At 36.0% G+C, this 13,953-nt stretch overlaps 1 protein-coding gene across 8 annotated transcripts in view; it reads left to right on the forward strand.

Annotated features, from left to right (window-relative positions):
- Positions 1–13,953, forward strand: part of LOC117394169 (receptor-type tyrosine-protein phosphatase mu-like) — a 296,513-nt gene that overhangs the window by 260,530 nt on the left and 22,030 nt on the right. For all 8 annotated transcript variants that reach the window (XM_059015556.1, XM_059015565.1, XM_059015574.1 and 5 more), the window contains 4 exons: positions 2,373–2,460; positions 5,077–5,153; positions 9,101–9,137; positions 13,515–13,612. In XM_059015556.1, coding sequence (XP_058871539.1) covers positions 2,373–2,460; positions 5,077–5,153; positions 9,101–9,137; positions 13,515–13,612 — 300 coding nt within the window. The remainder of the gene's footprint in view (positions 1–2,372; positions 2,461–5,076; positions 5,154–9,100; positions 9,138–13,514; positions 13,613–13,953) is intronic.

The following is a 13,953-nucleotide window of genomic DNA, read 5'->3' on the forward strand; positions in this document are numbered from 1 at the left end:
ACTTATTCATAGTAAAAGTTTTATTTTTATATACTTTTATGTGTGTGTGTGTGTGTGCGTGCGTGTGTGTTGGAAAGGTAACAAGACACAAACAGGTAATGCATGATAATTTAAACCTTCATGGCAACACATGAAGCTCTCCGCACGATATTCAGAGTTGTTCTTTTCCTTCAGACACAGACATTTAAATATCCCCTCCCCTAAATAACTATTAATTGAGTAATCTGCATTGGTACACCTGACTTTTTTTTCCTAAATCAGAACAGCAGAGCAATTTCCTGAAAAGTACAGCAAAAACATAGTGAGGAAAACTGGCATGACTTGTCCATGTAAACGCCATCACTGTGAAATGTACTAAATACACATTTGCTATTTATGTAATATATTTTTATTCTATTTCTTCCTTAAAATAAAACTCTCCCAATACTATTTTATTTATCATAACTTAAACATAATCTTTTTCGTTCAGTAAAATGAAACTAAAAGAAAACAAAGTCATAAAAATGATTTTGGTGAGCGTACCTATAAAACCTTAATCCTACATTAAACGATTGTACAGCCTTTGTTTGTGGCTGGGAAAAGGTTACTTAAGGCCATGCAATCTGCTGTAAAAGAATATAATTAGGACTCTATGAGTCAGAGGACATTTATTTGCATATAAAAGCCTGATAGCCCGATTTGCAAAACATCTGACTGACTTCATGTTTTTAGTCTTCTCCTAAAATTACAAGTAGCCTGATACAGTACAGGAGTTTGGATCTTTAGAATTCATCCCTGGTATGATGTGTAAGGTCATATTTTGGTTGCTGGTTTATTGGATAGATTATCAACTGCAAATTGCCCACAATAAGGCAGAGGCTAAAAAGTGTAAGTTTGTAAATGACCATCTGCTAGAAAAGCAAACATATTTGTTAAAACCTGCTGCCACCAAGCACTTCAGTGATCATTTGCTGTAAAATGATAAAGCCCTTCTCTTGAAGTTTATTTTCATAATTAGTAATAATTGTGTGTAATCCCAGAGCAGGACTGTGAACTTAGCCGGGACATGATGAATATTTATTATGTGAAAGCAGAGCGAGTGGTTTTGATGTGCCTTGTGGGTGTATTTTATTTTTCCTTGAATCAAGTTCATCAAAATAACCTGTCAGTGTGTGTTGTAAATGGTGTATTGCAGTGATGCTGGGGAAACAGTAGAGAGGCTGACATCCTGCTGGTTATCCTATTCCAGGTGGCTTTAGGGCCACTACCGTCATCTTTTTCAGGCCTAATTTCTTTTGAAAAGGAATAAATATTCTGAGTAATTTATTCCAGAAAAGCTCTAATTATATTTGATGTATGTATGGTTTTTTTTGTTTTCTTTTTTAATAATGAGTCTGAATACAAACATAGGATTCATATGCCACAGAGGGTCATTTACAGGTTTCGTTCTTGTTATTTGTTATTTATTTCTTAGCAGACGCCCTTATCCAGGGCAACTTACAATTGTTACAAGATATTATTTTTACATACAATTACCCATTTATACAGTTGGGTTTTTACTGGAGCAATCTAGGTAAAGTACCTTACTCAAGGGTACAGCAGCAGTGTCCCCCAGCGGGGATTGAACCCACGACCCTCCGGTCAAGAGTCCAGAGCCCTAACCACTACTCCACACTGCTGCCCTACAGTGCCCTACAGTGTAAATGTATGTGATTCATGTGGTGTCAAATCAATGCTCCAATATGACTAGATTTTGTTACAATTATAGATATTGTTGGATGTTTTCTTTTCAGTTGACATGCAAAATGCCTCTTAATTATGTGCAGGTGAAGATTAAGTAAGATGGCTGAAAAGAAAACTGTATTAAATCACAAAATAGCAACAAAACAAAAAAGCATCTGTGAGTCTAAAAAAAGCAACCATTACAGTAATTGTAGTATGTAATTTTTACTGACTGTTTTTGCTTTTTGGCCACATATACCGGTACACTACTAATAAATTAGTTTTATTGGTGATGCAACAGCCATTGCTTTACTTAAGCAGAAATGCATGAACGACAAAAGTTTTTGTATCCTGTTTAATAATAAAACAAGGGATATTAGTTTCTACACCAGACAGGTTCTCTTTAGCTTTTCCTGAGGGACCCATAAGGTTGTGAAAATTCTGCAGCTGAGACTACGAGGTAGAGGTTGATCTCGTTGTTAAGAGTATTTTGCATTTAAAGGTGCTGTTTAAAAAACACTAATTGTCAAGTGGGCTGTCTGATGTTGGAACCTATGAACATTACACTGGTATCCATGTTTCATTTAATCATTTAACTCTGACATTATTGGAGCAATGCCACATGACACAGCATTCACTGTCATTCTCTTTTCTTTATTTCTTTCTTTCAGAGTTTCTTTGAAGGACAGTCTGCACCATGGGAATCTGCAAAGAAAGATGAAAACAGAATGAAGAACAGATATGGGAATATCATTGCATGTGCGTATAAGTAGACTAATTAAAGTCTATTGCCCATCAAAATCCTAGTCAGTCTGACTTCACTTTCACGAGTGGATGCTATCTATTGAGTGAATGACTCCACGTGGTACTACAATTACTTTTCCGCAGCAGGAGCTTCAAATTGCATGTCTTAAGTTTTGTTATAAGTTTCAGATCATTAAAATATGAAGATGTCTTTTAAACTGTAATTATTTTTAAACACAGCGTTCATTCCAGTGCAAACTCAAGCGATGTATTCTTCTCCAGGAAGTTCATAGGCAAGAGTACATCGTTTGAGTTTGGCCTTGATTACACATTAATGTCTGGACACTGCTTTCTGGCACACACACACATATATATATATATATATATATATATATATATATATATATATATATATATATATATATATATATACCCTAAACATTATCTGAACTATATGTAAAGAGAATTGCCTGAAATATACAATACATTCCTTTTAAATTTGCCAATTATTTTTTCTCATTTTCTCCGCAATTTGGAAAGCCTAATTATTTTTTTTATTTCAACCTGGCTCACTGCTGCCACCCCCGCGCTGACGTGGGAAAGACGAAGACGGACACACGCATCCTCTGAAACGTGTGCCGTCAGCCGTCCGCTTCTTTTCACTCTGCAGGCCTGCCATGCAGCCAACTCAGAGCTACAGCGTCAGAGGACCATGCAGCTCTGGGCAACTTACAGGCAACGCAGTGAGCCGAGAATATCCTGGCTGAGCTAAGCCCTCCCCACTTGGACGGTGCTTTGGCAATTGTGCGCCGCCCCCCTGGGAATTCCCATCCACAGTCGGCAGTGAAATAGCCTGGAACCGGCAATCTCCAGGCTATAAAGCTATAAGGGAGATTCATAGACACAGAAGTTGCAGGTTTAAGCGCTCAGGCGTACATTTTAATAATGATAAATGATAAACAAAACACAGAACAAAACACATTAACAAAATAAATGGCACAAGGGCCAAAACAAAAGGTCTACACAAACTCACTGAGATGTAAATTAACAAGGAGTAAATTAACAGGGAGAGCAGGCAACAGTTAAACCTCCACCTCTCACCAACATCAAATCCAGCACTAACCAAGCTAACACCTGTGATCACCCTATTTATACCCCTGTGGCTGGAGCCTTAATTAATTATATTTATTCAATTCACAGCTCCAGCCACATTCCCACATGTTTTTGCGTGGAGGATTTTAACTCTGTCTCTGCCACCCAATAATCTCCACCCACACACACACACACACACACATGTCCCTTGCCTGCCACACTGCCACAGGCCTCCATGTAGATGGTAAGAGGAGAGTGGTACATTCTGAAACATTAAATCTATACTGTCAGCTACAAAAGATGTAACAGGAGGTTAAGAGAGTTATTGTAACTGATGGGAGAATGAGCAGGATGCAATTATTAACCTCGAGCAGTTAAACACTTGGCCCTTCAAGGTAGGCAACGAACCTGTACTGCTCTAGAGTATTGGGAAATCAAAAACTAATTTAAGAAAATATTTCCTTTTAAACGAAACATTTTGTCCCTTTCTAAGCATGAATGTCACTTCCAGCTAAAGCATATCATCTGTGAGTGGAATGACATTTACCATCCTTCCTTCCTTCTGTTTGAGCAGAAGGAAATGGAGCCCTGGGCCAGGGTGTGTCATCAACCAGTGATTTCAGGGCGGGGATGTTTACGACTTGACGTCACTGCCTGGCATACTAGTGCATGGTGCTCTGAAGGGAGCCTGTCTAAAAAATGAAGTGATGCTTAACTGTGAATCACTGTTAAAGTTCAGAAATGCCTCCAGGACCTTACTGAAACGATGGTTAAATTATTAAAATAAAAAATTCAAGGAACACATTTTTTTTCTTTTTTTAATGCATTGTTTATTAAAGAAATCCGTTTTTTATCACTTGAGATTCAAAAAGGAATAATTTCTTGCATAGCAAATTGGATTCAAAACCCGAGATCCCAGTCCTCCTCTTCAACAACTTGGCCACACCACAAGTACAAGTACTATAGTTAGTGCACATATGTTTTTGTGTTACCAATATCGCACTAATGTGTATTTCATATACAAAAATGGAATTGGTTATATGACAATACAATTCAAAAGCAGGACATTAATGTCCAGAACCTTTCAAAGTGTTGATGGTCTAACTGCTTATTGAAACAGAATACCGAGCTGTTGAAAACATGCTGTATTTTTCCAGTTATACTTATCTTTTTGTTTTTAATGTAATAAATACAAAATGGATTCTGTCACACGGATCCCTATAGTACTGAGTGCCAATGAGTTGGTGAACATGCGGCTCCTTGCTCCTCGGTCCATCCAAATTCTGTCTTCAATGCAGTATTAATAATAGGCTCTATTCACAATACTTTTAACTCATAATTTATTTAAAGAGTGTGCTATGATGTATTGTGTAACATTTTATATTCAGGAAACATTGATATACTGCTGTCAGTTGTATTTATTTATTTATTTATTTCCAAATCCCCAGCAAATAAACTGAAATATTGTTTTGTAGTGCTATCAAGCCACTCAACTTTTCTTTTAATTTGGTGCTTTTATTTTTGTTTTTTTTGTTTCAGATGATCATTCTCGTGTCCGACTCCTGCCCCTCGAGGGAGAACAAAATTCTGATTACATTAATGCAAATTATATTGATGTAAGTATAGTCTTACACTATTTTACATGAATACTGTTGGGGGGGGAGGTGTAAAAGAATATGCTTATTGCCCATATAAATGTAATTAATACGTTACCTGTATTTTAGGCAAGTCCTTTCTTGGTGCAGCTAGGTTTAGAAAGACTTCATTGCAAGATATATACAAGATATATAAATTATGGAGACTGCACAGAATACAAGCAGGAATCTAGGGCCTTAATCGTAAGCCATTATCAGGATGGGAAATGCAAAAGGCTGCAATGCATTTACTTGTGTGAATACAACCCTATAGTTATTAAAATGTAATACGTATATTAAGTACCATGTGGATAGTCACTGGTTATACAAGCATTAATTTAGATATGGCATATATAGTACCTAATGGCTGTCCAGTACACATTGAAAATTTAAAAAAAAAGTCACAAAGATGAGCACTCCTATAGTCGAGATTAGTGTGACTCAGACGCAAAATCTATTTCACTCTTAAAACTAAGTGAACTGGTTTCTTCTGGTTTCTAAATATATTTAACAGAGATGGAAACAAGACTCCTATTCCATAGCAGTTTCACCCATTCCAGGTGTTAATATGAGCTCAATTAGCCAGTGTGTAGGTAACAAGCTCAGGTGTGTCTTATTTAACTCATAGTAAAGCCAGAAATGGATCAAATTGCTGTGCGAGTCATATTTCTATCGCTGTTTATATGTGGTGATTTGTAGTCTCTTACAATAAATACTCTCGCATCAATTTCCAATGCTAACTTGTCTAGTTTTTATATGTTTTTGCATATATGGGGGGTTTGAATGCCTATAGTGTTTTTGTATTTATCTTTTTTTTCTCAAATGCAAATGAATAGCCAAAAAAAAAAAAAAACACTGGGGATAAATTAAGAGATCGTCATGAAGGACAGACTGTCTGTTTATCTCCCAAGGGGCTGTGATAAATGTATCATAAATCTTATAGCAGTCCACATAATTCTCTAGAGGTGTGGAAAATGTTGCTTTCTCACCACAGATGCAACAAAAAAACCCACCTCATAGTGATGCAGAACCAAACTTCATGTACATTTTATTTGTATTTGCTCTCTCAACACATACATATATACGGGCATGCCAGAACACACATGCATTCGAGGACAACATCATGTTCTAAAACATGTCCTCACCAAAACTAAACCTCTGCATTAATCTTAAGTAATCGAAGCAAGGTATCAAAATGAAGTCTTAAATGACAAAAAATGTTTTAATGACTACCGTAGCCACCCCATTCCTTCTTATATTTGAAAGCAAATCAGCTTGAATTTAAGGCTAACCTTGTATAAAAGACATGTTTCATCAGCCCCAGTGTGACCCCTTATAAACAGGTTTCATTGAAGGAACCCCTGGTTCACTGGTGGTAATTCTCGGATGGCTAAAGCTGCAGTGTGGGGAAGCTTGCTGTGAAGTGTTAGGCTGATTCTCTGCCTCCCACTGCTTATGTTGACAAAGTAAATGTTATTTTCATTTTCTGTCAACAGCCTGGCGTGTTGCCACATTCGCCAGCAAGCTGTGTGCATATTAATGGGTGCAAAACTCTGTTATTCTAATGCAGTGATTTGCAATCACTTGTCATTACTACACTTTACAGTTGTCTTCAAAGTAGCGTGTGAATTTATAATGCAGGTGGGACAGTTCATAACAGAGGCAGTCCCTTAATTATTTACGTCAGCCTATTTGTACAATGCACATTATGTTCGGGGGGGGGGTTACATTACAGAAGATTTCTAAAAAGACAGATGACATTATTAAGCAAGGATATGTGCATCTATTTTCAGTATTCTAAACAAAATGATGTTATGTTTCAAAGGCTGCTTTTTAAAGAATGCAGCAAGAACAAAGACATATTAATCACTGGTTTGCCATTTCTAATCTGCTCTGCTGATAAAATAATATGTAAGGGTCCTTCTCTAAATATGCCTTTCTACTGTATATTAAATACAATTAACATCAGACTGCTATTTTTTTTTTAATCTAATAAAAAAAATCAAATACACCAGAGGGTAACCTAGGAGGCACTTGCATTGAAACCAGGCTCACTGTACATATAATTAATGTAACATAAAGTTCATAAACAGCAAAAAACGGAATATTCCTAATAACAAACTAATAGAACTGAGATACCTAAAACTGTTAAATGTCTAACACAAGCCTTAAATTGCGAGGAATGAAGGGTACATGCTGTGAATGTGTAATGATAAAGATAATTGATTATTATTCATTATATTCCCATGCCAGGGGGACCTAGAAGTTTGCACTTATAATAGAACAAACACAACATGCCTTAACAGCCCAAAAATCTTTGGGACTGAGTGCATGTCAGGTGAATTTGATTAATCTCATGCTTTTGGCACTGTATATGTTAACAATACCATCACCAAGATAAATGTGTTGGTGTTTTCTAAAAAGACTTCATTTCTGCAGGCAAGTTAAAAGTTCTGTTCTCTGTACAGTGTACTGTATGTATCAACATATACCTTCATTGTTAAGCATGAAATCAAAAGGTACTTAATATGCTTTTCCAGTTTATTTTATACTGCATCCAAATGACCCTGACAGGTGGGATTAAATAGGTTTTCAAAAAAAAAAAATACTTGATGAAAGAATATTCTAAAACGTCTTTTTAGTTTATCCGTAACTTTAAAAACACTCACAAAGACAAATTGAAGAAGGCACTAGCCAAACCATGTGTCTGCATCACTATGTGGGGGGGGGGGGGGGGGGGGGCATTACATTACATCACACCAATTACACTATACCCAATTAAAAAAATATTACCAAAAAAGTTGCACACTCAGGTTAAGTATAAAGATGTACCAGATGAAAGGTTGTAATGGTAAACAAGTAGACAGACTTCATCATCATTAAACTAATCACTTTATGTTTGGTTTTTTTTTTGGTTAGGTGATACAATGTAATATTAATCCTTTGACTATTTACTATATAGTAAGGACAAGGCAGTATTCAGTTCAGAAAGTAGAAGAAAATAGACTGCAGTAAAGGACCTGTACATCAAATAAACAAAACAGACAGTAGGAATTGACTAGAATTGGGTATTTGTCAGTCAGTCCATCTGAGTTGTAGCAGTGAATACATGTCAAACAATGTTGTCTGTTGAACACGTGGTGCAACATTTGCTTCCACCGAAATAAATAAGTAAACGGCTTATGTTTGGAGTGTCGTCGTCTTTAAAAAAAAAAAAAAAATTCTGTTTGTCAATTCGTCACATATATTTACATACTACAGCATACTATACACAAACCCATATGTGGACAAGCCAGATAAAGAAGTAATTAAAATGGAATGGAATTGAATAGCATGAGAATGCTGAGGGCTTTTTTTTTTTTTTTTTTTTTTTTTAATTTAAAACCATTAATTACAGTTCAGTAAAATGAAAAATGGTAATGACAGGAGGCATGGGCGAAGAGGAAAAAACTATTGTTTAGATGCACGGATGGGAATTGCATGAATTCTTAATGCTTCATTTGTTTGTAATGAATTCTCATAAGTATAAATGACATTTGACCAATTAAGTTACACTTGTAGTTTTTTTTTTGTTTTTTTTTTTACAGTTTGGCTATGAATAGCATACTTATAGACTAGAACTATTACAGAATAGCAGAAAAAAATATGCCATCCATACAAAATGCACAAATGCATATATAGGAAATGTAGTATGACAAAATGCAGAAACTGCAACTTCCCTGCTTGGGAGTTATGCATTTTATCTGTGAGTTAATTCATTTTATGCTATTTAATTATATCTTTTAGACTCATAGTACACAGAAGTTCAGATTTCTGCAATCACTGTTATAGGTGTTCTTTTCAAATAAAAGAAACATACATAAAGTGTATCTAATGGAAGAATGCAGGTGTAGTACTTAGTGAATAATAATGCATTTTTCTACTTACAGGGCTACCACAGACCGAATCATTACATTTCTACACAAGGTAGGGCATGGTAATGTTGCTATCTGTACTGATGAACTGTTTGTATAACTTTATTATTTAAGTTTTCCAGAACAGTTATATACATTACAGTATATAGATAAAAAAACAAAACGTGTTTTGGTTGTGTGCTGAAGTGGTGCAAATAACACAGTATCTATGAGGGAGTATTACATATTGTGAAGTATTGCCTTCTGGTCACAGGTGTCGAGAAAATGCTGTAGTGTGTGTTTATTATTTACAATAAAAAAATAAAATTAAAAAAACCTAACCCGATCTCGGGTTAATTTTATTTGTTATCTCTCTCTCTCTCTCTCTCTCTCTCTCTCTCTCTCTCTCTCTCTCTCTCTCTCTCTCTCTCTCTCTCTCTCTCCTCAAACCACACACGGGCACACCTTTTAAACATAACTAATTACATTATTGAACAATTACAAACAATTAGCTTAAACTGGATTCCACCCTGACTGCAGTAACCTCTGCAGGGTCCTAACACCCTCATGTATTATCTCTGTACAATAATTTGGTATTTTAAACCAAACGTATTTATTTTTACTTTCCTTTATTTAACACACAGTTATTATTTACAAAGTGTATTCATTAACCCATCTTTAGTTTTAATCCCAAACACTTTTATTTAATTTCTTTGTTCACCATCCAGTTTGTTTACATTCTCCTTTCACGTGTGTTTCGTTTTCTTTCACCAATCCCTCACAATACATGGATTTGCAGTATGCATGGCCATAGTTTATGTTAGTTGGTTTATCTTACTGACAGATGTTGTTTGAGAAACAGTTCGGAATCCCTCCAGGATCAGTCTGATTGATAGCTAATTGTTCTGAAAATTCTTACTGAGCTCCTTCACACATTAGGAGATGATGTGCAAAGGTAATTGTATGCCGTTAAAAAGAGGCAAATGTAATCAGTTTGTAATAGACTTGCAATCTGGTTTTAGTAGAGCTAGGAGTTTCATAATTACCTGTTTATTAGAGCGTTGCCATCTTCCTACTGTGCCAACTTTTATTTCAAATCCCCTACTGATGGGCTGCATTTAGGGCTAGATAGCATCGCAACAGGGAGTTGCTCTTGTAATCTAATATCTAACCTTAATGGTTTTCTTCAGACGTTTGGACAAATGAAATATGACACTTGCGAAAGTGTCTTGGAAAGTATGCATATGCACTTTAAATGTCATCTGCACTAGTGGCTCACTAAATCAGGATGGCATTCTGTTTGTATTTCAGAATCTAGAGTTGTTTGCAATTAGACTCTGAGTTTCAAAGAGATGGTTTGCAGCAGAATAAAAAAGCATTAACAAGCTAGATGGTTATCATAGACATCATTTGAATATCATGACAAATAAATCAAACACCTTAGATCATCTGTCCATGTTAAACCAGGTTCTGCACCAGAACCCAGCAACGCTAAGTAGCTTTTGAAAGATCTCCCACAACGGGTAGTCTCCCGCCCAAGAGATTTCTTTTATAAATTAAGCATTGTGGAGTCATACAAATATAACGGTTTAAAACTGCTAACCTTGGTAACAGGAATGAAATGTCACTTAGCACGTCACATGGTTCAGCTTCTCTGTGTAACATTGAGCTATGGTGTGCATACTTTATTTCCTAATAAATCACACTGAAGTGAGAACACCCTGTACAATGTCTACTATTGAACAGGATTGTTAAATTGCTTTACATCGACTGCTATATAAGATACATGCTTTCTCTTTTCCCACCAAAACGCAGTGTCACAAAAAGGTATAAAAGAAATCCTATGTTGAATTCTGCTAAAAATGTATTTTAATAAAATGGAAAACTAAAGAAGTTTTTTAATTCCCTTAGTGACTTGTCCCATATTTACTGTGAGTTATATTAAGTCTATTAAAGTGTATTTTTTAGCCAAGAAAACTGCTTACCAGTATGAATTTAGTTAGATGCCTCAATTCCAACCTGCTGGCCCTTTTTCTGATAATTGAGTTTACTCTATACTGTATACTCGTAAATTCCTGCACTTTGCAGGTTTGCAGCACTCTGAAGGGATACAGTAGCTTACTGTGCATTAGGACGCCCCCATTTTCCAAAATAAAGGGTTGAGAAAAGGGTTGTCAAAGACTTTACTAATTTAGCATTTTTACTTTTCAGTTTTTACTTTTCAGTTACTATGCTACTATTATATATGTCAGGACTGTAAAATAAGTCAAATGTGATTAACTTGCCAAATGCACCATGAGAAAATGCCTGAACTATACCCATGCCAAACCTTCACTGCATGCAGCAACTGAATTTTCAGCATGCATGCACACACCTTTGCATTAAACAGAGAAAAGGTCATAAGAATATATATATATATATATATATATATATATATATATATATATATATATATATATATATATATATATATATATATATATATAATGCTGCTTCTCACTGGATGTTTAGATAACACTGTGTAACAATTTTTTTTTTTTTTTTTGGTTCCTGGGTAGTAAGTGTTATTTCCTAATTGCTTATGCCTCAAAAGTATAGAAAATGGCTATTATTCCCCACAAACTTTGCTTTTGTGACCAGGACAGTGATATTTTGAAATTTACCTATTTCCAATGAGAAAACGGGTGAATTTGTGTCTTTTCGTTCACATAAAGTCAGAAGAAAACAACATATGAATCCAAATGAACATGTATTTATACTAAAGTAATAAAAAATGACTACAAAAGATTTAGAAGTGAGTAGTTTTTCGAAATTTACGATTATACTGTAAATCACTTTCACGAATCAGCCCCCAAATGTAGTCTTCCATCATGTTCTCGTTATACTGTCCTTGGTAGCGGCGTTCAAAGTCCAGTATATCCTGGTGGAAGCGCTCGCCTTGCTCCTCCGAGTACGCTCCCATGTTCTCCTTGAATTTATCAAGATCAGCATCAAGGATATGGACTTTGAGGGACATCCTACAGCCCATTGTGCCGTAGTTCTTCACCAGAGTCTCAACCAGCTCCACATAGTTTTCGGCCTTGTGATTGCCCAGGAAGCCCCGAACCACTGCGACAAAGCTGTTCCAAGCCGCTTTCTCCTTACTAGTGAGCTTCTTGGGGAATTCATTGCACTCCAGGATCTTCTTTATCTGTGGTCCGACGAAGACACCGGCTTTACCTTTGCCTCAGACAGCTTAGGGAAGAAGTCTTGAAGGTACTTGGAGGCTGCCGACTCCTTATCTAGAGCTCTGACAAATTGTTTCATAAGGCCCAATTTGATGTGCAGTGGTGGCATCAGCACCTTCCGGGGGTCCCAGCCATACTCATCATACTTCAAGGCGTACAGCAAGGTCTTGATGCTGTTGTAATCCTCTTTGAGGTGCACCGAGTGAGCCAGGGGAAGAGACGGGTACTTGTTACCATTATGGAGCTGCACGGCTTTGAGGCTCCTGGATGAGCTGTCAATGAAGGACAGTATAACGAGAACATGATGGGAGACTACATTTGGGGGCTGATTCGTGAAAGTGATTTACAGTATAATCGTAAATCTCGAAAAACTACTCACTTCTAAATCTTTTGTAGTCATTTTTGTATTACTTTAGTATAAATACATGTTAATTTGGATTCATATGTTGTTTTTTTCTGACTTTATGTGAATGAAAAGACACAAATTCGCCCGTTTTCTCATTGGAAATAGGTCAATTTCTAAATATCACTGTCCTGGTCACAAAAGCAAAGTTTGTGGGGAATAATAGCCATTTTCTATACTTTTGAGGCATAAGCAATTAGGAAATAACACTTACTACCCAGGAACAAAAATTGTGTTACATAGTGATGAGCGATTATGCCCTGCAGAAAAAAAACTGTTAAATCCTGACAGCTCTGTACCTTCCCTGATCAGGAAATTACATCCAGTAATGATGCTTGCTGGTGCTGCTAATAGACAACAAGTTATTTTATCTGGATATCGGAATTCACCATACTTAATAATAAGTCATTGTGTGAATATGGCTGGGAAAGCTGTTGAGTAGTTGCTGCGTGTGATTTGAGAGATCTGTGTAGGTAATGTGCAGAACCACTTTAGAAAGCATTGGGATTTTAGCCTACTCTTTCTTCAAATTAGTTTGTCATAATTTGTATTTACCCCAGTTGATTACAAATGTATGTACTTTAATTAATTATATCCATAATTGAATTCCCTTCAATAGACTGTCATCATGAGTAAATTGAACCATAGTGTGCATATTTTCCTGTAAAAAGACTGGTGATCATTCTTACTTGGCCAGGAAGGATATGTCTTGAATACAGTGATGTAACAGGTTACCTTGGACTAACAGTGGAGGGTGATTTGCTGCTGCAGTTTGTATATTGGATGTGTAATAATGTTCATATTTCTCTTTACATCCCAGGGCCAATGCAGGAAACAGTTTATGATTTCTGGAGAATGGTGTGGCAGGAAAACACAGCCAGTATCGTCATGGTGACCAATCTTGTGGAAGTAGGAAGGGTAAGTGAGTATATAAACCACAGAGGGGGAAAAGCAGTGTTCACTGTTGTTTAGTGTTGTGTGGGTTAAATCCTTTACACAATTCAACATGACAGGTAGATTGTGGTATCTGTTTTTGTCTTGATTTTGTGTGCTGTAATTTTGTTTTTGAGTAAACGTTCTAGAAAAAGTGCATTACCCAAAACATTAACATATTTGTACAAGTTGTACACTGATGTGATAAGCCTTATTGCTATTAATAATACTAAAAACATGAGCAAATATTTGTATACAGTATACTCTGGTACATTAGTCATTTTATTTATTTATTTTTTTAATAAAAATAATTAGAACTTTTTAAT

The sequence above is a fragment of the Acipenser ruthenus genome, chromosome 3, assembly GCF_902713425.1.
Source record: "Acipenser ruthenus chromosome 3, fAciRut3.2 maternal haplotype, whole genome shotgun sequence".
NCBI lineage: Eukaryota > Metazoa > Chordata > Actinopteri > Acipenseriformes > Acipenseridae > Acipenser > Acipenser ruthenus.